Source organism: Triticum urartu, chromosome 1A, assembly GCF_056163025.1.
Source record: "Triticum urartu cultivar PI428250 chromosome 1A, HENAU_Tu73, whole genome shotgun sequence".
NCBI lineage: Eukaryota > Viridiplantae > Streptophyta > Magnoliopsida > Poales > Poaceae > Triticum > Triticum urartu.
Window position 1 is genome coordinate 548,719,603 of NC_141873.1, and position 13,144 is coordinate 548,732,746.

The following is a 13,144-nucleotide window of genomic DNA, read 5'->3' on the forward strand; positions in this document are numbered from 1 at the left end:
TTACTCTAAGATGGTGATATCACACCTTACACTAAAAGCATCATCTTTCAGGTAGCCGGATCCCTCCAAGACGCTCCTCTCGATGAGCTTCCCACCATGTCCTCGCCCATGGGAGAATTCGCGTGGTGAACTGCTAGCCCTACTGCACCATGGCACCGGGTTTCTGTCCTGGCCGAGCAAATTGATCTCGTACCATGCTTTGACAGCGCCTTCATCATCGTCACGGGTGTAATTACGCATGATGGTGATGGATATCCAGCCGGTGTCCTCTGAGGTCTGGCCCTCGGGGTAGTATTGCATACTCCAGCGAAGGCCTCCGATGACGAACACCATGGACGTGATGCATCTGCCATTATCGAGCCCTTTGGTTTGGGAGTAGCCGTCTATCTTGAGAACGTGTGATCCAAACACGGCCGCGGCCTGGTCGATGATGATCTTAACGAGGGAAGGGCAGCTTGTCTTAAGGTGTTGAAAGTCATCGCTCGCCATGACGGCCTCAAGGTTGCCCGGAATCCGACCGAGGAAGTTGAAGCACGCCTCTTTGAGGCCACAACAGCCATGTTGCTCGGCTAGTGTCAGGGTGGTCGCCACCATGCTCTTGTCAATGTTGTCACACAACATGTCCTCGCAGATCAACTTTAGCCTTTCGAGAGTATACCTATCTGCCGCCACGAGCAGGTGCTGGGCCATCTCCACCTTCTCGCCACCGTCATTTTTGGGCAGTGAATCTGTGTAGATGAACTCGAGCATGGCCTCGAAGACTCTCGGCTCCATGTCGTCGACCTGCACCTTGCCCGCAGTGTTCTCCGACATTGGGCCGAAGAGCTCTGCCATGAAGACCGAGGAACAAGCGGCGAGCATGTACCTATGCGCCGTGAAGACTTCACTGCCGACCTCGAACGTCACGTCCCCTCCCCGTTCGCTCCTCAAGAGGGCGAGGAGCTGCCGCTGCAGGTCAGACGATGGGACGACGACAGGCCGGGGGGCGTCGGCGGGCTTTGCACAGATCCTGTGGACGACAACATCATACTTGAGTGTGAAACGATCATCTCTTACGTATCTCTTCAGTTAATGTCCGGTGATCAACCGGGGAGGGCCCCACTGGTATATTTGGAAGCGTAGGGTTTGATCTTGGAGCTGTTTCTGCTGTACGACGGCACCACTCCCCGTCCTGGTCGAGCAAGCTGACGCTCAACTGCGCCATGACCATCTCGCCGACGATGTTGGTGCCACCGAGAAGCTGCAGAAAGACGGAGACCCAGCCGGAGTCGGCCGAACCCTTGCGGCCGTCGGGGTAGATCTTCACGCACCAGTTGTAGCCTGGCGTCGAAGACTAGAAGTTGGCGGTGTGTAAACCGGTGTTGAGCCTGGTCTCGACGACGAAAGAGTCGATCGAGGGCTTGTCGTACCACGCCATAATGCGCGACGCAGTCTGCCATGGCATTGGCGTGCCGGTGGCGGCGGCGACACTGGCGTCACCATCCACGGAAGAATGAGACGCTGGACGTGACATAGCGCCACAAGATTCAGAGGAGACCCGAGACCCCGATGCCGAGCTAGAAGTGAAGACCTACCCTTCCATGGATGCCACTCAAAAAATCACGCATTGGAATCAGGAGCGTCTGTTAGCTGCTAGGCAAGACATACACGTATGGTAGGTCACAACAAAATCACGATAAACATGGAAAGAATTACGGCACTAATTTGATCCCATAAGGTCAGCCATAATTATACGATCGTAATTGGCTGGGTATCACGTGAAAGATAAATGACGCGAATATCCGGTGAACGTTCGCTGGGAGCAAAATTGCCAGCCAACGCCCGAGTTGCCATGCAGAATATTTTTTAGACCTGCGGAGAATTTTTGCAATTTGTGAACAAACTTTTCAAATTTGCATTCGAAAAAAACTGAACACTTTTCAAGCCCATGAAATATTTTTGAATTCAAGAATCTTACTTTATTTGAAATCCATGAATATTTTTTCAGTCCACAATTTTTGAATTCATCAACATATCTTCAAATTCATGAATATGTTTCGAATTCATTATAATCTTTTGGACTGACAATTGTTTTTTGGAATTCACGATATTTTGAATTTGTGAACATTTTTGGAATTCAAGAACATTTTTTTAACTGACAAAACTTTTTCAAAATCATGAACATTTTTCAAATTCTTTTTTGATTGAAATCCCGAACACCGTGCATGGGTTGGCCCAAAACGCTCGCGGCAGGAGCGAGAGGGGGTCCGCATTTGCTAGGCTGGCGTCGCACAATTTGATAGGAGGTTCAGGTAGGCCTCTGCTGCACGCCTAAGCTTCCACTCCAAGGCCCAAAAGCAACAGAGTGGTTCTTGATCCGTAACATTCGCAGTTTCGCACACCGGAGAACAGAAACGAATTGCAACGACCCCGGCGCTAATCTGCCCGCGCGCGCACCGGCCACGATGCTGCGATCTTTCCTTGCTCCCCGTCACCCTCGCACCCTCCTCTCCCGTCGCCACGAGCGCCGCCGTCTCGGCCGCAGCGCGGATGCGATCCCGTCCCGGAGCTACATCTCGTCGGAGGACGAGACGACGGCCACCGATGCTGATCGCGCGGCGGCCAAACCAGTGGCAGCTACCTCTGCTAACCGCCACGGCAGCACATCGCCCAAGCACAGGCGGCAGCATCTGTACCTGATTCTTGACGACTGGAAGAAGGGCTTCAGCATCCACAAGCTGGACCTGCTAGGCGACAGATCGGACGGCGGCGATTTGGCCCTGCGGCCTCCGGTCCACCGCCAATCGAGCGAACAAACTAATTACTGGAGCTTTGCCGCCCTTGGCAGCAACATCATCGCCACGGGGAAACTAAGGTACTACCGGGAAAAAGATTGTGTCACCCTCGTGTACGACACGGAGACGGCGGGGCTTTCTATCCTCCCTGATATTCCAAAGACACTGCGTGCTCATTGGCTCCACACGGCGGCGGCCGGAAACAAGCTGTACACCTTCGCGGGCAACTTGGATGGTGATGAGAGCTACTACAAAGGATGCATGCATCGCCTCGAAGATGCGCCTCGACGGACACGGCGGCGTACCGGTGGGGGAACAACGACCATTGGTCTTGGAGCAGCATACCATGGACACTCCCTTTTGACGTGTTCCAAGTGCAGTCGATCGCAGTGCACCCGGCGGAAAGAGGGCACACACAGTTTGTATCAGTTGAGGGGGGTCGAGACTCGGACCCCTTGGGCCAGGACAACCCCTCCTGCACCTACTCCTATGACATCGAGAGTGGCAAGTGGAGGGGCCATGGCAAGTGGGGTCTATCCTTTTTTGGCCAAGTCCACTTCGACAAGGAGCTCGCGTGGGTTGGGCTACACAAGGCACATGAATACACAGATGGCTACATATGCTCCTGCGACGTCATCTCTCCCACTGATAGCCACACAAAGCCGGCCTGGAAGCTATGCAAGGAGATGATGTTCGACCCTGATGCAACCATGAGGCTAGATATGGATAGGCACATCCCGGCTAGTCTTGTGTACATGGGTGACAGTAGCTACTGTCTCGTTGAGGTCGTGCCGCAAGAAAGATTCAACAAGAGGCATTGCACCAGCACTGGCAGCAAGTGCATGATCCGTTTGTTCACACTCAAGTACGGCAAGAACGGCGAGCTCAGAACCACTGCCCACAAGCCTAACCGCTCCTTCCTCTTTTCCAAATATAATGAGGATTTTCAAGTGCGGGCATTTTGGATGTGAGGGAGGTCGTATGGTACTACGTGCTGGAAGCAATATCAGGGCACATGGCTATAGTTAAGTTGAGTCCCCTGCGGATTGCTACAATATTTACGAGGTTGTTTGGCCGGTGCTTGTTAAATGCTTAAATTTCCAAATCATTACATATGTTCTAGCTATACACTTTAAGTTGGATGACACGAATTTGAGATTTCTCAAAAGCTGTGAAACTTGTATGACCTGTTTCAATTTTCGATAAATTGTTATATTGCAATTGACAAAAACTAGAAGCGTAAGTGTGATTCAGTGCACTGTGACAGTTTGTCTAGTGTGCTTGCATGCTCCCCCCCTGCGCAGGAATTTTCAGTTGTGGTGCACGAGTAAAGCCTTGGGTTTTGTTCTCTCTATTTTGGGTGGTTCGTAAAAGTGAGCTTCGTTGTGCATACATGGCATGTGTTGGGTCCGGCGCATTTTTGAGGTGGAGGTCGTGGTAGAACAACATTAATCTACAAAATAGAAAAGATAAATAAAATTTAGACAATACAGGTTGTAAAGAGGTGATCTTTCATGACATGATAACCCAATGTTGATTCAACTTCAGTACATGCACCTCAAATAATTATCGTTCTTCCTTGTGATAGTCGATTGCTCCATGAGTCCAAGACTTCTTGGAACCAGAATGATTAGCTGAACTATTGTACATGGAGAAGGGAATAAAACAATGATAGCAATGCTCAACAGGAGCATTTTGTCCTACAACCAATACTTCTGCATTGTACTAACTTTGTGGGTCAAGATTGATCACATATTTGACCATATCCAACAAACACACCTATGTGAGCCATTTCAACTGCCCATGACAATTAACTAATCCGACAAGAAGCAAACGGAAATAATTTGGAATGTAGAGTATCCTTCAATAATTAAGGTTCATGGCAATCCAAGATTATTACATGAGTTACAAGTTTCACATGAAGCATAATGATTAGCATGCAATTTTTTAAGATTACTCCAGTCTAACACACTGATAGGGTTACTACAGAATTCAGTCGTCAACAATTCTAAGCCTACATTTATCTTATTATAAAGGAAAAGTTCCATTTTTGTGTCCAAAGAAGATACCCCCATTTTTTGATCCATTGGTCTTCAGAGAAGTTCTGTATCATAGCTACATACACTACTTTTGAGTAGAAAGTGACTCGCATTCTTGAGACCCCCGAGCTTATCCGACACCAATTTGTATAGCAACTGATCAAACATCTTTCACCGTAGTTGGTGGATGAACTGCACTCTTCCCAATAAACTCTGTAGCTAACCAAGATCTTCAATGGATATGTGAGGATTGAGGGACTCGCTCCACCAATGCGAGCATTAATATTTTAAAATTGTTGCAAAAAATCTGATAGCAATGAAATGCAGATAAACCATACCGATCCAGCCCTATAAGAGCTGGGCGCCTCTGGTGTTCCCGCTCCCTCCTTCAAAGAGCTGGGCAATTCTCATTGGTGCATGAGCGCTGGAGATCACTGGTGTCACGATCAGGGCTCCCGTTTCAGTGTGGGGGTGTCGTCAAGGACCATGGCCCGATTTCTCTCATAGACCGTGGGTTGATCCTGAATAAGGTGAGGGTCTTTTATGCAAAAATGTATGATGGATCAAGAATATCATCTTCCTTTATTAGCAAAGTATAGATTCCGTTTCACTTACTGAAGTGTGTTTTTCTTTTCGTTAGAAGTGGATTTTTCCTAACCAGTTACCCGCACAACCTGTATCCTAGCCCTCCATCTAGGGTCATGTCCAATCAACCTGCCCCACTGCGTTGTCAGCCATGCAGTGTACTTCCCCGTCATATTCACATGCATGCTGCGGCTCATTTAACAAAATTACTGAATAACCAAATATGCCACCATTACTTTTAAATAAATTACGTAAATTTAAATTCGTTTATGTGTTCGAGTTTGTCACAACCAGCTCTACAAAACAAGTCTAATATCAATATATTTCAAATTAAATTGTGAGCCCAAGATAAAATTAAATTGTATGTGGCTCAAAAAAGTTTCATAAACATTTCATCAAAGTTCGGCCAAGCTGTTGATAAAGTTCTTTGTTTCCAGATACATTTTCTAGCAAAGTTCTTTCATACTCCTAACAAAGTGCAGACCCACTATTTAGAAAATTCTTCAGCCCTGATTCTGTTTTTTGGCACTTTAGAATAAAAATGAAAAGTTCTTCACTGTTTAAAGCAAACGTTTTTTTAAAAAGTGTTTCAAATGTATCCAAGACTGTACTTGTTTTAAAGGGCTTGGTGTCACGAGTTCAAATATGTAAAAAGTTTTGAAAATGACTTTTTGGTTCTAAAGATATGTACCATCTAATTGTCAAAAGAAAATGAAAAAGATGGGAGTTAGAGGAGAGAGGGAAGCTAATGTAGGCCATGCATGTGTCAGGAAGAGAGAGAGAATCCACACGCACATGCAAGGGCGCGCATCTGCAATTCCGCATGGACTAGCAACGACACCGATTTGCGTTGTGCGTCTAACTGGTTAGGATTCGCCATATTCGCTATTTCTTCTGTTACCTAGTCATCATGCTAGCCTCAGTTCTGCTATTGTTATTTCAGTTCTTATTGAGTAACATGATTGTATTAGGAAACATAGGTTAGACTAGGAATATTCTGACTTGCCTTGTACTTTAAGTAGATCATGTACTCATATATATGTCCATGAGGCTCAAGCAATACAACAACTATTCCATCAAATCCCTCTCTTCACCGATGCGTGCCTTCGTCCACGAGGTGTCTCCGGGTTTTGCAAGCATGGAGCGACGCTTCGTCAACTTCGTCTTCGTCCGTCTACGCATGCCCGGTACTGGCAACACCGACGCGTGCCTTCGTCTACGACGTGTCCCCAGGTTTGGCAAACCCGGCGCGGCGCGACGCGTCGTCAACAACGTCTTCTTCCCGGCGCACCACTACTTCGACACCACTGCGCCCATGACTAACTCAGTGCCTCCTTGCGCCCGCGGCTCCACTGCGACTTCCTCGACACCGGCTACCCCGACTTGACATCGATCATGACATTCTTCGCATGGTTACCTCGACCATGGCTAGACCATCCAGGCTTTCGACTCCCTCGACAAACGGCACAAAGGGCCACCGCCTTGCTTGAGCAACCTCGTCGGTTTCCACTCCGGCCACGACTCCGCGATGCGTCGACCGTTACGACCGTGGGGGGTGTCCGTCGGCTTACCTTCAGATTCTTCTCCAGTCTCACCGTCTGCGTTGCTATCGTTGTGACTGCGGAGGGATGTTGAGTAACGTGATTGTATTAGGAAACATAGGTTAGACTAGGAATATTCTGGCTTGCCTTGTACTCCAAGTAGATCATGTACTCCTATACTATATATATGCCCATGAGGCTCAAGCAATACAACAACTATTCCACCAAATCCCTCTCTCCCGTCTAACAGTTCTGATTACTTGTTTTCTTAAGTTTCTAGACGCATGGCTTAAGTTATTCTTCACTACTAGCTCAAATATTTCTTCATATTGTTTCGTATTGTTCCTGTTTACTCTCTTTTTCTTCAAGGAATTAACTTATTTCGAAGAATTGTCGTAATCTCCCATTCATCCCCTTGGTCGATTAACTCGATCTTACAACATCAATGAAATGTTGTCATGTAACAGTTTCCTAGTAACATGGCGTTTATTTGGCCGCCTCCATGGTCATCTTTGTCGCAACCTGCATGGACAGCCCGATGACATCGTTCACCACCGGCGTCCTGACATCTCTTGGTTGTTTAGTAACAGACTGCTGCAGATATAACATAGATCCATGTTCAGGTAAAACTGAATTCTTGTTAAAAAAATGGTGAGATTTGTAGAGTGTGCCATACATAGCTCTGCCATGAAGTGTGCCACACATAGCTCAAAAGACGAGAGAGATTTCTGTAGTTCATGATTGTAGGCGTAAGTGAATAGAAGGAATAGTTATGAACAAGCTAAAAACAAAATTATAGAGTATATATAATAGCCGACCAATTTATCTTCGTCTCCAGCAAATGGCTTGCATGATACAAAAATTGTAATATAAAAAGACATGGATGTGGCTACACTTTTCCTTAATACTAGACCTAAAAATATTGCCCTTTAACACACATAGCTCTGCCATTGCTGGAAACCTTGGCTTGGAGCGAAACAATGAACTTCCTACTCGCTCCCATTGCATGCCACTGAGCCATTATTCATGCAATAGCAGTAAGAATTAGTAAGCAGATATATAAAAACGATACAACAAATATTGCTCTTCTCTTCAGACAGGTGATGCCGCTTTCTTGCCGAGCTGCTATTGCTTCCTGAAAAACGCCCTCCTCTTCAAGAGGTCATCAGTGACGCGTAGAGCTTCGATCGAAGGCATTACCAAATTTTTGTGGTGCGATACATGGGCTGATAATTCGCTCGCTGCAATGTATACACACACACCTGACCAAATCAACCGTCCATCCACTTCATCCATCACCACCATGGCCACGTTGCTGCTGCCTTAAACCTACACCTTGGCTCTTGTTGCCATCGTCATCACCCCTAGTGTCCAAACCAGAACTAGAACCCGTGGACGCCATCAACGCTACGTGCGCGACCGCTTCGGCCAAATTTCAATGCAGCCTATGTTACTAACCAACCTGGATGTCAGGACGCCGGAGGTGAAGGACTTCATCGGAATGTCGGTCCATGTGGCCGCCAAGAAGGCGGCAGAGGCAGCCGCATTCAGCAAGGACGTAAAGAAACCCTCCACGTGCATCGCCGACTGTCTCCACGACCTTGCCATATTATCCAAGCACATCCAAATGCTGCCAGCAAAACTCGAAACTGTCAACGATGCGGGCTTCTTTGAGCAATTCGAAGAATCCGAAAATAAGAAGTGTGGAAACGGCTGCACTGACCTGTCAGACGAGGAACGTACCATCCATGGCGAAAATTCGGTGATGCCTTTGAAGCTCTATGTGTCACTGATGACCTCTTGAAGAGGAGGGCGTATTTCAGGAAGCAACAGCAGCTTGACAAGAAACCGGCTTCACCTGACTGAAGAGGAGGAGAGCGTGATTTGTTCCGTCGTTTTTCATATTTCCGCTTACTGATTCTTATTGCTGTTACATGAATGATGGCTCCGTGACATGCAATGGGAGCGAGTAGGAAGCTCTGTGTTTCGCTCCATGCCGAGGGAAGGTCGTCGAGGCAGTCGGCGATGCACGTGGACGGTTTCTTGACGGCCGCCTCTGCTGCCGCCTTGGCGCCCACCTGGACCGACATTCCGATGACGTCCTTCACCTCCGGCGTCCTGACGTCCAGCTTGGCTAGTAACACATGGCTGCACTGAAATTGGGCCGCAGCGGTCCCACACGTAGCGTTGGTGGCCTCCACGCTCAGGCCGGGTTCTGGTTCTGGTTGGACATCCGAGGCGACAACAACGACAAGTAGAGCCAAGGTGTAGGTTTAGACATGGCCATGGTGAGGAGGGATGAAATGGATGAACGGTTGATTTGGTCAGGTGGGTGGGTTGACGGTTCCATCGAGGAGCCCTGCTCCAGTGCTCCCCCCTAACCTAATTTCGGAGGGGTATTTTTGTCCCCGCGAATTTGTTTTTTTCCTGGCCCGCCGTAGTCCAGATCCAAGCCCTGTCTAGCCTTGTATAGCCCAGAACGTATACGTACAGTACCCTGGTCCGAAAAAAAAACATCACACGACCCCACGTCCACGTAAGACCTGCCGAATCCAATCATTCACGCGAGCAGCTCCATCAATCTCGCGAGCATTGACGCAGCTCCATAAGTCACGTAGTAGATCTCCAGCGGCGGCTATCTCGTCGCCGGCGATCTCTTCGGACAGCGGGCGCGACAACGTCGTGAATCTCCAACGAGCGCGCACAGGTACCGCATCCCGCGTCCCCCCTCTAGTCTCGCTCGCGGCAATATCGAACGAACTGCCGCCGCCAGTGGTAGTGGTTAACCTAGCGGGGCGGGTAACCTAGCTACCCGGCGGCGCATGCGATCGTGGATCTTGTTCCGGTAGTGCTGCTCCTCGTGATCTGGGTTCACGTAGCGTCGGTTGCCGTCGGCTGTGCGCACCATCGGTATCGTTATTTGATGTGGCGGCTAACCTAGGTATCCGGCGGCAGAGGTAATCACAGATCAAGCTAGGTTTTGAGATCGTGCAGTTCCTCGCGATTGAAAGTGATCACGACGGGTGCCGTGGCCATCTTCCTTACTAAGTTGGGCAGATCTGAACGGCCTCGGTTGCGGTTGTTTACATAACATCCGTGATCGTGTGCTATGTGTTTTATATTTCATCATTGATAATGTTTGCACATGTGATGATACATAATATTGGTTGTAGGAAATGGCGGACGAGGAGTTAACTGATATCATGGTAGACATGAAGTTTGGAGAACTGATGAAAGACTGGATAGAAGATTGGTCAGATGATGAAAATTCAGATCGTGAAGATCGGTCAGAGAATGGGAACGAATGGGACGATCTTAATGTGAGTGGCATTGTCATGTTGTAATTTTTTGGTGGCATCCGACAACATTAAATCTTTGTGTTGAAAATTTATAGATCGATGAGGATCAGGAAAACAACTCGGAGCTCTCGAATGAAGATTACATTAGTCAGGTACGTAAGTGAAATTTTTTGTTGGCATGCAAATTGAATTTCTTCAGGAATATTATATGATAAGTAATTATGTATTTGTGTTGTATTTTTCAGTTCATTTCCGAATGTCATAATGCATACGATTATTACGGTGAATCCGACGCGAAGACATGCCTTAACGACGAATCATTAGATGCACCTGGTTCTGGGGAGTCCGAGTCGTCGGTCATCATGAGTGAGGTATGTATGTAATCAATGTTCTATGGAAGTAAGTAATGTTAAACCTTAGAAATCTGTTTTCATGGCTGTGGTTTGATTGTGTAGGTGACACAAGATGATGGGGCAAAGAATGTTCAAGATACTGCTAGTGCAGATGATAAGAGGGATATGTTCATGCAGATAATGGAAATGACCTTTACGTCTCACGATGCTGCGTATGATTTCTACAACAACTATGCTAGAGATAATGGTTTCAGCATTAGAAAGAGTAAGGTCAGGTATAGCAAAACAGAGTCTTGTCATATGCGTTATAGGCGGTTTGTTTGTTCAAGACAAGGGAAACGTGAAAGCAAGTTGCTAACCGAGGAAGGACACAGCCGTAGGCTCAGAGCCGAGACACGCTGCTTTTGCGAAGCGCACCTGACCGTCAAGCTTGACCAAAAGCGTGGGGTTTGGTATGTTGAAAGTTTTGAGGACAAGCATAGCCATATGTTGGCAGGACCGGACGAGGTACCTTTTCTTTGGTCCCACAGAAAAATCAAAGAGTACCAGAAGCATGAGATAATGTCCATGGGAGCTGCAGGGATTAGAATTCACGATATGATGGATTGCTTCATCAGCAAACATGTATGGTACGGCGGTGTTGGTTTTACCAGGCGTGAAATATACAACCTTTGCGCCAAGGAGAAGAGGAAGCTGCTTTCAAAAGGTGATGCTGCCACAGCCATAAGCATCATGGCCAGTAGGAAACAGAGGGATCCTAGCTTCTTTTTCGAGTACATGCTAGATAAGGAAGGACATTTGAATAGGATGTTCTGGTGCGACTCCCAGTCTCGTCATGACTATGAGGACTTCGGCGACGTGCTTGTATTTGACAGCACGTACAAGATGAACCGCTATGGTATGCCATTCATACCTTTTGTTGGTCTTAACAATCACCGGAAGACCACTGTTTTTGGTTGTGCCATAGTTTCGGACGAGACCGAGGAGACATACGTGTGGCTTCTGCAGACTTTTTTGAGGTCCATGTGTCAAAAGATGCCTAAGAGTGTTATCACAGACGCCGACGCTGCGATGATCAAGGCAATTCGTGAAGTCTTGCCAGACGTGTGGCACCGTATATGTACGTGGCACATAGAGAAAAATATGAAGATTCACCTCAGTCACAAGTCCTTGAAGGAGTTCCGAACTCTTCTGTACTACAGCACGTCCACGGCAACGTTTGAGGAGAGATGGCATGCATTTTCCAAAAGACGGCAGTCGGAAAAAACTATAACATGGTTGAGGCAGATGTATAAGAAGAGGAGACTGTGGGCCGCGTCATATCTAACTGAGGGGTTTTGGCTTGGCATGAAAAGCAACCAGCGGAGTGAAAGCCTGAACTCATGCCTTCACCTCCACCTAGACGGTGAAATGACCCTGGTGGATATGATTTTGCACTATGAGAACGCCGTTGTGCGTATCCGTGAAAACGAGGCGCGAGATGACTGCACGGCCTCACAGAGTTTACCGGTGCCAGTTACTAGCTCGAGGGAACTTGAGATAGCTGCTTCTCACGTCTTCACTCCAGCAAACTTCTATATGTTGCAAGATGATCTTAGAAAAATTGACAGCATGGAGATTGTAGAAATTAAGCTGGGAGACGGATCACAGCAGTACATCGTGGCCTGGAAGAATAACCGGAAGCGTCGTTTTTGGCTGGAGTATACACCAGTAAATTCCGCAAAAACTATAAGGTGCAGCTACAGAAGAATAATTCGAAAGGGTCTACCTTGCAAGCACATATTCCATGTACTGAAGCACTTGAACATATCTGAAATACCAAAGTGTTTAGTTCTTATTCGGTTCACGAAATAAGCAAGGTTGGGACTGCCGGCGAGGGGCACAAGCGATCTGTTGGGATTTGGTTGGACTGGGGCCGGGGAAAGAATGAAATATAGCCAGGTCAGTGTGTTAGCGTCTGAAGCTATGCATGCGGCATGCAAACACCCTGCTTTGTGGGATCAGTTACAGGAGAGTTTGAAGGCTGTGATAGCTAAGAGTCATGAGTATGATCTGGTACAGGAAAATGTGTTGAAGCAAACAAATGACATCAGTAAGTGTGCAGTTGAATATGTGGACGATGGTGAAGGCAACATGATTGAGGTTAAAGATCCTATGAAAGTGTCAAGCAAAGGTGCAACAAAGGCAGATGAGAGCCGCCCTGTGTCGAAAAATGGTAGACCACTCTCTTTTGATGAGTTGAAAACCCGGTGCGGCGCTTGCAAATTGGTAGGACACACCAGACGTAGCAAGAAATGCAAACAAAATCAGAAGTAAGTGTTTGTATGCATTGTGGATTATTAAAGTTTGTATCATTCATTAACTTAGCTTGTCTTCTATCAGGTGCAGAAAAGTGGAGAAGGAAAAAGAGTAGAACACTTGCTTCAATTATTTACTGTGTTAATCGGCCGGCTCATACTTCGGCTAAGGTAGCTGTAGGCGCTTGTGTTTCTTTGGTTTGGAGGCTTTGGCCCGTGATTGTATCCTTAGTGTATTAGCAGACGAGATCCCAGT

The 13,144-nt window shown here is 47.3% G+C and overlaps 1 protein-coding gene and 2 pseudogenes across 1 annotated transcript; 2 read left to right on the forward strand and 1 right to left on the reverse strand.

Annotated features, from left to right (window-relative positions):
* LOC147992548 (BTB/POZ and MATH domain-containing protein 3-like) lies at positions 1–1,312 on the reverse strand. The gene has a single exon (XM_087540769.1). It carries the CDS (start codon positions 859–861, stop codon positions 1–3), a length of 861 nt encoding a protein of 286 aa, XP_087396895.1. The 5' UTR covers positions 862–1,312.
* A 6,129-nt stretch (positions 1,313–7,441) lies between these two features.
* LOC147992549 (uncharacterized) lies at positions 7,442–8,805 on the forward strand (annotated as a pseudogene).
* Positions 8,806–9,890: 1,085 nt separating this feature from the next.
* On the forward strand, positions 9,891–12,907 carry LOC147992550 (protein FAR1-RELATED SEQUENCE 5-like; annotated as a pseudogene).
* The last annotated feature ends 237 nt before the right edge of the window (positions 12,908–13,144 follow it).

What these genes read in the sequence shown, in the direction of transcription:
- LOC147992548 (XM_087540769.1), bottom strand. Translation starts at nt 861, where the DNA reads ATGCTCGCCGCTTGTTCCTCGGTCTTCATGGCAGAGCTCTTCGGCCCA.